Source organism: Staurois parvus, unplaced genomic scaffold (genome assembly GCF_062004578.1).
Source record: "Staurois parvus isolate SC_StPar_1 unplaced genomic scaffold, SC_StPar_1.0 ptg000071l, whole genome shotgun sequence".
In the NCBI taxonomy this organism is placed as follows: domain Eukaryota; kingdom Metazoa; phylum Chordata; class Amphibia; order Anura; family Ranidae; genus Staurois; species Staurois parvus.
In genome coordinates this window covers 6,176,070-6,188,654 of record NW_028317867.1, presented here as the reverse complement: position 1 = coordinate 6,188,654, position 12,585 = coordinate 6,176,070, and the positions used below count along the sequence as shown (strand labels likewise).

The 12,585-nt window shown below is 38.1% G+C and overlaps 1 protein-coding gene across 8 annotated transcripts in view; it reads left to right on the top strand.

Annotated features, from left to right (window-relative positions):
- SGCZ (sarcoglycan zeta) overlaps positions 1–12,585 on the top strand; it is a 1,110,583-nt gene that overhangs the window by 905,076 nt on the left and 192,922 nt on the right. For all 8 annotated transcript variants that reach the window (XM_089669298.1, XM_089669301.1, XM_089669297.1 and 5 more), the window contains one exon: positions 12,458–12,559. In XM_089669298.1, the coding sequence (XP_089525424.1) occupies positions 12,458–12,559 (102 nt within the window). The remainder of the gene's footprint in view (positions 1–12,457; positions 12,560–12,585) is intronic.

Here is a 12,585-nt window from a genome sequence, read left to right as displayed (position 1 = left end):
TAAGGTCAGCTCAAAGCTGTAAGACCTGGCTGTCAGAATAGGGTTATAATGGGAAGAGGGGGACTCCCTGTAAAGATCCAGTGGATGACCCTTACTTGCTTTATCTGACACCAAAGAGAAAGATCTTAGTATTTTAAAATTAGTCATCTATGAACAGTTATTTGCTTAAAACTGTAGGGTAAATATAAATCTTTCAAACAAATATTCATGTGTTTTATAATATGTAACTCTAAGTTGTAACTATAAATGTACTGTGTATGTTTACAAGATATCTTTTAGTAGAAAATAACCCTTGGAAGATTCTTACAGTGTTTATTATTTACACCTTTGAGGTTAAAGCAGGTGAAAACAAGACATTGAGCAAACACATATGTTAAAAGTGAGATGCATTTGTTTGTCTTGAACATGATAAATGGTAATACTTACACATTTGCATAATGTCTGCAATCTCAGTCTTTGGAGAACATGAACTTCCATTCTCACCTTCAAAGTAAATGGTGCTTCAATATACATTTTAAAAGTTATTTTTAACTAACTAAAATCTTTATTTTAATTACAGAATAATACTGAGACAGCTAAAACTAACCTTTGTTGACTCATTATTTACCTTGCTTTAAATTTTATTTTATTTTTTCACATTTATTATAATAGTTTATTACAGTAGTACAAGGAAGTAGCAGAGGGTAAACAAATCTTTAAATAGCTTCAATACAAAATTGTCAACAAGGGGTTTTACACATGGTACACATTTTTTTTGCTTTAATTTTTTTTATATTAATAATGTTTCTGAAATTAAAGGATAATAATAAAATGTATTTTCTTCTAAAATTAATTTAGTTACATGTATGCTGTTTATCTACCTGGCTCTAAACATTATTAAAGAGTACTTACAGTTTAACCTAAAACTTACACAGCCTTCTAAATTACAATTATTAATGGCTTATTAACTGGTTGCCGTCCAGCCACAGTGTTTATACTGTGGCAGGGCGGCACCGCTGCGCAGAATCACATTTTTAAATGTCATTCTGCAAAACAGGTAGGGTGCACGCAAGGCCTACCCACACCACCGATCGTGGCTGCGGATGTTAATCCCCGTTCCCGGCCGGTCATTACCCGCCGGGTCCCGGCGATTACTGCCAATCACTGACAGGGAGCACGGCTGCAGTGTTTATACTGCAGCTCTGCTCCCTGTCAGTTCCGAGCACGCTGATCCTGAGAGAGGAGTTAATCTCTCGGGATCAGCGTGTTCCTGTGATGTACACACCCCGTCCCCTAGTAAAACACTCTCCTCACACAGTTAACCCTTTCATTGCCTAAAAAAAGTTACCCCCTTCCTCCCCAGTGCCATTAGTACAGTGTCAGTGTTTTTTTTGCACTCATCACTGTATTGGTGTCACTGGGGATGTCAGTGACCCCAAGTCAGTTCCCCCCAGTGTCAGAATGTCCACCGCAGTCCCGCCATAAGTCTTTGATCGCCGCCATAAGTTGCCATTATTAGTATAAAAAAATTAAAAATTCAGTATCTATACCACCATTTGTAAATGCTATAACTTTCACATAAACCAATTAATTTACTTTAGCAAAGACATGTCACAGAATACATTTTGGCCGAAATTTGATTTTTAAATTTTTTTACTGGACATGTTTGATAGCAAAAAGTCTAAAATATTGTTTTTTTCTCAAAATTGTCAGCCTTTTTTTTTATAGCGCAAAAAATAAAAAACACACAGGCGATCAAATACCACCGAAAGAAAGCTCAATTTGTGGGGAAAAAAAGGACATAAATTTAATTTGGGTGCAGTGTTGCATGATTGTGCAATTGTCAGTTAAAGTAACGCAGCAACGTAACACAAACCGCTTCTGTAACCGCTTCCTGACCGCCCTAGCATATAACCAATCCTAACCTGTTTTGGGAAACTGGAAAGGCGTTCCTCAGAGGGCGCATCATTTCCTATACCACACAATTTAAAAGATGATCCCGACTACTTTATCAACAAGCTAGCAAATCTCTTTGTCAGACACATATTGAGCTCTCCCTTAACTGCACCCACACGAACAAGCTAACTTGCCAGTCTGCTAAATGGACCTTTGATTATTGGGCTGAACACCAGAAAGCAGCCAAATCAGCCTTTTCCACCTTAAAATTTTATAGATATGGCAATACAGTGGGAAAGCTGTTAGCACGGCTCATTTCGGGTCCTCGTACTCCTACTCATATCTCTGAGCTCCGGTCTCCCACGGGCAATATCCTAATGCTGTCCTCTGATATTAATGACCTTCTCACGTCCAACTACACTTCCTTGTATTCAGAAGACTCGATCGATTCTAAAGATGCTGAGGACTTTCTAGCCTCTATAAATCTTCCTAAGCTCTCTGGATCCCAGCTAAGCACCTTAAATGCTCCCATTACACTTGATGACATTCGTGCCACTATCAAACATCTACCCTCGGCTAAAGCTCCTGGACCTGACAGTCTTAGAGCAGAATTACTTCGGAATTCATCCCCGACACTCAGTATCATGTTTATAAGGCAATGGGGGAGGATGGCCCATATCTCCCAACTGGCTCTCATGCACATATTAAGCTCATAGCTAAGAAGGGGAAAGACCCACTACTCCCTAAATCCTACCGACCTATCTCTTTAATTAATGTTGATGCCAAAATACATAAAAAAATCATGGCATCCAGACTGGCCCTATTGCTTCCTGACATACTACATCCAGCCCAATCCAGGTTTGTGCTCAGTCGCTCGGCAACGCTCAACATTTGCATAGTATTGTTAGCCCTGGAACATGCTAAAGTTCACCCGCTGAAAAAGCTTTTGACAACATAAGCTTTACCTGGCTTGTCATGGTTATGAGGTGACTTGGTATTTCGGGCCCTATCCTGGACTTTCTTCGGCACATGTACTCTTCGCCTACAGCTAGATTAGTTACACCTAATTTTATCTCCTCAGCCATCCCCTTGACCAAGAGCCCCAGGCAGGTTTGTCCACTCTTCGCCCTCCTCTGCAACATCACCTCGAACCTTGGTCCAAATTACTTAATTCGACATCGGGGGTCAGTGGTGTCATGATTGGCGAATATACTCTCCGCTGAGCTCTCTTTGCGGACGATATATTACTGTTCTCTTCAGATCCAAAAGATTTCCTACTACTTCAGGACTTGCTTGCGACCTTCCGTAAATGCGCTGGCCTAAGAATCAATTTTGACAAGAGCAAAGTACTCCCTTTGAACTCTACTACCTCGATGCGTTGGTTTCCTTCCTCTCCCTTTAGTATAGCTAAGCGCTCCATTATGTATTTTGGCATTCACATAGGCAGAGAACCATTGTCTCTTTACTACCTAAACCACCCTCCTCTAATTAACAATATTGTACAGGAACTAGAAGCTTGGATGACTCTTCCCTTTTCACTCTTTGAGAGATGTCATCTTTACAAAATGGTTTCATTTGCAAGATTGCTCTATCCATTGCAAACGCTCCCTATTATGTTAAAACATTCCAATGTTCAGAAGATTCATAAGGCAGGCCTGCCAAATATTAGATTTTACAACCTATCCTGCCTTCTTTGTCAGAGTTTTCATTGGATTACTGGGAAATCATGTTACTCAAATTACTCCTTGGAGGATGCCCTGGTTTCTCCGCTACACCTCCTGCATTATAACCTTAAAGCCCTACCTGGATCTCTCCGATCTAATCTCCTGATCAGAGACACAGTATTGGCCTGGAGGGAAATGCAGAGACTTCTTGGCCTACCACTGCGGATATCCTCCCACCTTCCTATTCTTGGAAACCCTATGTTCCCTCCAGTGAGTGAACATGCAGTATTTATCCACTGGTCTCATAGTGGACTTACTAAAGTCATATCCATCTTTGATGATACCAAACTTTCCTTTCAGCCCCTTTCAGTACTAGCTACCAAATATTCCTACTACCATCAACTGGTGACCTTCCCTTCCAACAACATCTCTTCCAGCGCTCCTTTATAGAAACTCTGCTACGTCAAGATCACTATTCCAACCATGGACCCCCATACTGTTCACTGATAAAACTCTGGATAAAATACTGTCGGGATGCAAGAAAATCCTTCAGCTGTCCTCTGCGAAACATGGCAGGAAACTCAATTCAAAATCATGCACAGAGCTTACTATCCTTTTTAAGCGAATCCAACACTCCTCGCCCTACATGTCCTTGGTGCGAATACACTCGTCCTACCTTGTTTCATTGCCTTTGGGAATGTGCAAGAGTTTCTACTTTCTGGGATTGAGTTCTTCATTACATTAATCACGTATACAACATTTCTCTCACCAAAGATCCTATGCTCTGTCTCTTCAGCTATCAAGATCCTGCTAAGGTTCTCCCTCAGTGGAAACATATTTTTATTAGTAGCTCGCAGAGCCCTCATGCAAGCTTGGATAGAGCCAAATTCCCTACAGCTCAAAACGGCGATACAAGCATTATCTGCCTTATTTAATCTGGAAAAGCTGGACACCATTACTCAGAACTTTAAGTCTACACATTGCTTTATCTCTAGATGGTGGCACGTTCAGGGAACACTCCTTTACTCCTGCTGAATTAGCTACTCATGTCGAACTATTTCGATATTCAGTTTGGTATCTCAAAGCTCAACTAACCAAGACATTGGGTAAACTACAATTGTCCAACCCCTCTTGTAGCCCCACCCCACAGCTACCTACTCCCAAGTGTCACAATGGAGCCCATGCTCCTCCTTATGATTCTTAGCCCTCACAACACTCTCTCTCTCAATTTTTATTTTATTTTTTTTATAATAGAGATGTTCTTAATCAGGCCTTCATAACCAAGCTTCTGTTTCTGGGTAATTGCATAACTTTGAGAATCGGCTTATTTTGTACTGCTTTGTTGTATCCTTGATGTCTATTCTGTCACCTACTTTTTGTTCCCATTACTATTATTGTATTGACTTTTGTGCTCATCACTCTTACGAGAAAAGGTTTACAGACTTGTATGTCAAGATATCTTTGTACTATTTGTATAAAATTCAATAAAAGTTGTTTTAAAAAAAAAGGGGGGTTATCTTTATTACTGTTGTATGTATGTATTATTAGTGTTTACATAATCCCTTGTGAAAAATGAGCCCTCTCCTTTCCTTTTTCTTTTGTAAATGTGAGAAAAATCAGCCATCAAGCAATCAGTATATAAATATATCAGTGTGATTAGGAACATTGTCATGACAACCAAAGGTTTAGCTAAAGTTCATAGGCCCTAATGCAAAATCTGAACACTAGCCCATGTCATAATAATAAGAATGCTCCAGGCCAAAACTCCAACACTTTTTCATATGTGTGTTAGATGAGGTGTGTGAGACTATGTTTAGAAAAGGGAATTTGCATTAAAGATGAAGTAGTTCTTTAAAATTGCATTTAATTGGCACACTTTAAGCATGAAATGACATTGTATGAATGCACTGTTTCAGATCAGACATTCACATATGCTCTGAGACACACTTCAGTTCCAATTTTAGAGGAGTGGGGCTCTACTATGTTAGTTCAGGCACTAAAAAAATTAAATAGGGGTGGTTGGTTGACAATCAAATTGGTTCTTCACATCTATTTGTAGAAAAACTAAATAGGAATAATAATGAAAAATGCCAACATATTCCATTAATAAATTACAGTTACTGTAACTGTAATCTAGGACTGTCCTTAAACAATATAGGTTGGGTGGATGTGCATGTCCTAATGGCCACATATATTTTAACATCATAGAGAGCTCCAAGGTGAATGGGGTGAGCTACATTGATTTCAACTCCCTCATAACAGTATCAGGCACCTTCTGGACCCATTAGATCGACTCAAACTATGTCAGTAGATAGCTTTTAGTTTTAGTGATTAATTTTATTCTCTTTAGCTGAATTGAATCAACTATACAAGCTGTGTAACAGAGTTGGCAACCTTGGCAACTATTTTCTGGAACAGTCAGGTATGTTAATGTGACATTGTTACCAACTGTCCTATTCTGAAAAGTTCCCTTCCAATGTCCCTTGCTGAAGATATATTCAGGGCTATTGGCTTTCTTTTCACAGTGACAAGTTTGCATGGCTCTTGATTCAGATATCCATAGGGACTGGTTACTTGTACAATCTAATATAAGCAATTGCTCTGTGACAGAATCAGGCCAAAGAATACAACAACACACCTTCCATCTGTATTTTAATTACCAGCCAATGTTTTAATAACTATGTAAAGTACAGACTGGAATACATAATATTCACCTAAGTCCACCTCACACACTGATACCTGAGAGTTTCAATACAGATGTAAATGATTTGGCTCAGTTTGTAGGACTTGTAACCCCTCACACTCTATAGACTACCACAGGCAATGCCCAGGTGCCAATTTTGATATACTGTAGTTTTATTTTAAGATGAAATAGCTAAGCTTTATCTTATTAAGTAATATTAATATGAATGCATTGATATATTCTTAATATTAGGATGAGTGGAAAGCAAATCTATGGGCAGTTATGTCAGCTTTTTCTCTTAACTGTCCTTCAGCTTCTAAAATACAATACAGCACGACAAATTATGTGTTTCACAAACAGCATGTATTATTATAGCCACATGAGTCTCCGAGCTTTGTCCACAGATGCTATCAGCAGACTGTATTTCTCATTTCTCTGGAAAATCTTCTACTTCCCCCCAATGTGTACCCTCCACAATGTTATATATTCCCTATACTGTACATAAATATAAAAATATAAATTGTGGCAGTATATGTGCACAGTATGTTTATATGTAATCAGGTGTAAGGCTAAAGAAGATAAACACCAGTTGCTTTAATGAATAGATAAACATTATTTGCTAATGCATCTTTTTACAATTGTAGAAAATCAGTCAGTTTATTTTCTGTGACAATTTTAATGTTAACAGCTCACTAAAGAAATGTTCTTGTTATTTCTGTTATGAGTTCAGATACTCACTCTCCTTTACCATCACCGGACTTCTTCCCATCATCAACTGCTGTAACAAAGGATAAAGTGTGTTACTTAGCTCTCTCACCCATCAGCATAATTCTTCTGTCACTTTCAGTGCAGCTGGAGCAAAGTTTACTCTGTCTGGTTAGGGCCTACAGGAACACCTTCTTCATCTATCAAGCTCCCTCATTCCCTCCACCTTTGTCACTGCTGTTACTATAATCTGCTCTAAGATAGCTGACTTTGAAACTTCTTAGCGAGGACAAACTACATTAATGGGCAAAATCAGGGGACAGAGAACACTGAAATGGCCCCTATCATAGAACCCTCTGTTGTTCTTTGCCCTTTGTTCTTTCTCTTCGCCTTCTTTTTTTCACTGCATGCTCGCCTTTTGGTAGGGAGAACAGTTAGTGAGGGTCTCAGCTGATTGGGCAATGATCCCCGTTAGAAACAGCTTTCCCACTGCAGAGTTTCAACACCTCCAGAAGAACTCAGTACCCCCAACCCTCTTGAGGCATTGTTTAAGTGGTTCTTCACCTCTTAGGAGGATTAATAGTTTTCTTATTTTTGGATATGTATATATACATTGAGCTTAGGTTTTTCTGGACAACCATTTTTCTTGAATGATAAAATAAAAAAAGTACATATAATGGGACTTTAAATACCCCTCCAATGGTCAGATATACAAACGGCACAAATATAAAAAGAATTTACATGTCTTTATTACATCAATTTAAAAGCACTTTCAGTTATAAAATATATATAGTTTGGAATAGGACATCAACTCTATAATTTGTCTTCCACATACATGAATAATAGAACTTCCATGCCATAGTTCTTCTATTTATTTATGTGGAAGACAAGTGCTAGAGTTGATGTCCCATTCCAAACAATATGTTTTGTAACGAAAAGCATTTTTAAACAGATGTAATAAAGATATGTAAATTCTTCTTATATTTTTGCCGTGTGTATATTTGGCCAATCGAGGGTTATTTATAGTCCCATTACATGCACTTTTTTCTGTTATGTTTTACATAGGGATGAAATCCTTCAATGGTATAACTAATAGTTAACACCATTCCCTTACATATATTGTTTTTCATTATTCATGAATGGGTCCCTTCTTGTAATCTATGCTAATAGACAGGTTTCTTTTAAAGTGGTTTTAAACTGAAATTAAAAATGAACAGAGCACATCCCTCTATAGTGTGTGCTAGCCTCAGTCTAAAGCACTTAGCGTGATTTTATTTGCTCTGTCATTCCTCTGTTATCTGTATGGCTCACTTCTGACTAGTTATGCCTGGGAGACAGCCCCGTCCCCTTCCCTCAGACAGAAGGTGAATGACAGCCTCATCTCTGCTTGTTTCCTTATGAGACTGTGTAGAGGACATATGTCCATTCCCTTCATTCAGATCTTAGAATATACTCAGCTTCCCACCCTATGCTGTGCAGTGCATGGCATCAGATCCCACCCCCTGCCTGCTGGAGCTGAGAAATAGCTGTTGATCTGTGTGTTTTAGAAGGCTGTAGAGAAGAGAGGGCTGAAGATAAATATGTACAATTTATGTAGGAGTATTTGTTTAATCTCTGTGTATCACCTGAGGTTTTTAATTTCAGTGTATATGTAAAGGTGACCATACATGGATCAAAATAGGGCCCGCTCAGCAGGAACCAGATGAATTTGGATCCATCTATGGTCAAAACTGCTCATGAGAAGTGTATCTATCATGAACGGCCCTGCTGGAAAGATTCCCTTCTTTCAGTGTATTCTGAGAGCAGAGGAGTACCATTGTCAGATTGCAATGGAGGAGATTTACTAAAATTAGAGAACTCAGAATCTGGGGCAGCTGTGAATGGTAAACAGGCATCTTCTAATGTCAGCTTGTTCAGTTAAGCTTTGGAAATAAAACCTGGAAGTTGATTGGTTTCTAAGTAGGGCTGCACAAGATTTCGCAGTCTCCAGTTTTAGTAAATCTCCTCCAATGGGACAGTGGGGAGAATTCCCGCATCCACATCAACTGTGTGGATGGTGGTATTGGTCCAATTTTTTTCATTCAACACCCCTAACTGAACAAAAAACAAACTGACCAATATATAGCCAGCTTAAGAGTTTACAACCACTTTAATCTAAGGTTGATTGTTGCACAAGGAGCTTTTCTTGCCAAGCATTAGTTATTTGATGGGCTGTTGTCTCATAGGTGAAATATGATAAGTAATTTGGGCTAATAAATACTTAACTTTTGTAATCCAATAAAGAACGCATGTTGAGGTATTAAATAGTGCAAGGTTTTAGTTAGGGATATCCTTGAGTGGTATAGGTTGCTGTTTCATGAACAACATATAAATATAGGTAAATATAAACAAAACAGGCAAATAAAGGAATCATAAATATATGACAGTATACGTGCTACAAATGTACATTAAATTAATATAAAATTAACAAAGCACCATTCTTACAAATAGGCATATATAGCAATTTACTTTACAATCAAATTGGCAAATTCTGCATTCCAATATCAGTTTACCTTTGCCTCACATGCCAAGAAAAATAATCCACTGTTGCAATGCCCTGCACTGCAGGAGGTAAATGCTCATTTAGTCTAGAGGCAGAAGAGTAAAGTATAAAAACTTACCTTACTCTGTGCCCCAGCAGGCTCCTTTCTGCACTGACACAGGACTCCTGCAGCTGTTCTGCAAACTGTGATCTGCTCCGGTCATACTTTAGCCTACTCAGTGTACCATATAGGGTTAATGTCCCTCTATGGTACATGATGATCCTGGGGCTCTGCTTACAGATTGGAGCTTTGGGTTGAGGAGGAGAGCATTTGAGCCAGCTGGAGTGAGAAAATCAGATAAGTGAAAGAGGCTGTTCTGCAATTGCCTAGCCATAACATACAAACCTTGCAGTGTGTGTTTGTTTGGGGGGGGGGTCACTACAAGGGTAGATTTTTTGGAGTTGGGATCTAAGTTACCAATATGTTTTGTGTGACAATGCCAGGGGCTTTGCATTTTTGTTAAAACTACTTGCAGAACAAAGCATTATGAGAAAATGCAGTATTAGGTGTAGGGGAAGTTGAAAACGTAGAAGGTCAGTTAAAATAAAAGCTTTTGTTTTAATTGGAATAAAATAACATTGATAAATCCCTCAAAACACCTAGGTGTTTCAAATTGAATCTTTCCCTTAAAAGAAGTTAAAGTGTAGTAATGGAAGCAAAAAAATCTTCTCCCACCAGAACCATAAAGACCGTAACACTGATGATTCACAGAATCAGGTAAAAAATGGCCTTGATGCATCTGTAATCAAATATTTAAAGCTGAAGTTTACGTAAAGAAAAAAAATCTTCAGCTTTAGTTACTTTAACTAACTGTAATGAAGTATGTCCAACAATATGCAGGCTGCTAAATTCTGTAGAAATCTTCATTGCAGGGCTGCCTTGACCTCTTCCTGCTGCTGGACTTCTGACACTGTGGGGGACATGCCCCCTCCTGCCATCTCCTTCACTGAGAATATGTGAATGGAGAAGAGACTGATCAATCCGATGAATCTCACCTCCCTTCAAAGAGTATGTTACAGGCACTGTAATCAGAGAAAGTACTTCTCTCAATGGAGGAATGGGCAGAAAGATATGTGTCCCTTTTGGCCGTTAAGCCCCACAACACCAGAAGAACAGCAGCAGAAAGAGGACAGTAAATCCATGCAATAAAGATTTCTACAGAATTCAGCAGCCTACCCATCATGGGACATGTTTCATTGAAAGTAAGTAATGTAACTAAAGTTGTAGAGAAAACAATGTTTTTTTTAGCTCAACTTCAGCTTTAAAACATTACATTATACAGCTCATGGTAAAATATAATGCTATAAAGCATATTTTATATTGCCATTGTAGCTTAATTGAATACACTCTATTGTTGGATAGTGTGGGGATGGTTTAGATTCTCTGTTAAATTGTTTTATTGTTGTACATGTCTGGGATATTTCCTTTCTCATTTTGGGCACCCTGAGATGTACCGTAATTAGATTTTATCTAAACATTTACAGAAGATGCAAAACAGTTCTATTATTTATGAGGTCCTCTTAAAACCTGAATCAATGATGTATCCTGCATTTACCACACTTGTTAATGTATATATTTTCACACGTGCTTATGCACCTAACTGGGTGCAATCTTTCAAAGTTCCTAACATAATTTTCATAGTTGCAAAACTATACTGTATATTCTGTTCTGGCAGTCATTACAATAAGCATGACATCTGGTAATGTGGTAAAGAAGGAGAATACACTAGCACAAATCTTTGGTAGTATTATTTAGTCTTCAGTTACACTTACGCTGAAGCTCTTAAGTCAACTTTGACAAATGCTGAATATTAATACTAAGTGGGTAAAGAAATGAGAATAAAGTGAAATTCAGGGTCACTTAGGCTGATGCAGTATACAAACATTTCCTCATACTCCTCTCTAAGGGAAGCTGATGCAAATGGAAGCTATGCATTGTGCATGTGCTTTTTCTCTATTTCTCCTCTGAAGATCAGTCAGGGGATACATTCAGCCTTTCCAAATGTATTACTGTGCTAAATGGAACATTTGAATCCCTGTTCTCATACTTTTTTGATTGGGTTTTTATGTCTGTTCCAAATGACCAAAAACCCTTTTGGTTATTACAGTTTCATGTTCAAATACGGCAGAAGTTTCCATAAAATGATCATCGGGGAGCACAACCACAGATGTTTCCAGCCCACATTGTGTTAGCATATTTTGTGTTACCTCCCTACTCAAGGTACTGATTTTGGCACCTACATAGCCATTTGTGGTAGGCTCTTTTATTAGGAACATTGAATGCATTGAATAGCAATTTCCAGAAACACTTGTTGTGGGAGCACATCCTATGTAGGCAATGAGCAGGTGCCTTGCATCTCATTTCCATACAATTACTTGGGCAAAAGTACAGGGTTCTGCCAACCCACAAGCATATTTAAGATGCTGTAAAGAATACTGGATTTTTTAAAAATGTCTCATTACAGAGCAATGATTTGAACAGTATATGTGATAATTAAATCATGAATGACGGCTTGTAAATAGCATATGTATTTTACAGAAGTTTAACCAGATCAAAGACAGCTGGGTGATAGAAAATCTTAGATTAGGGTTTTTTAGTTTATGCATACTTAGGCTGGGTAATCAGTCTAATGTGTTATATGCTAAGTTATAGATCTTTGGTGGTGTCAAAAATGGCTACACAATCAAATATTACATCACATTCAGATGATCATTATGTGCTATATTGACATGCTTGGCTTTTTTCTCTGTTGTGAAGTGACAGTTAGTCACAGTGAGTCAGATCTTGTTGCTAGGTGTATTCTGGAATTAAGTTTAGATACCTTATACTGCATAAGGTGCAACTTTTGTGAGCTACTGTATGGTTTATGCATTTTTCTTCATTAACCTCTTGCCTGTTGGACATCTATAACTATCAGCTTAAAATCAATATTATTATTTTCTCTACAGGATGGCATGGGCAATTTAAGAGTTAATAAAAAAGGAATACGACTTGAAGGTGTTTCTGAATTTCTTCTTCCATTATATGTAAAAGAAATACAGTCCAGAAAGGTAGGTTCCAACTATTTTGTAATATT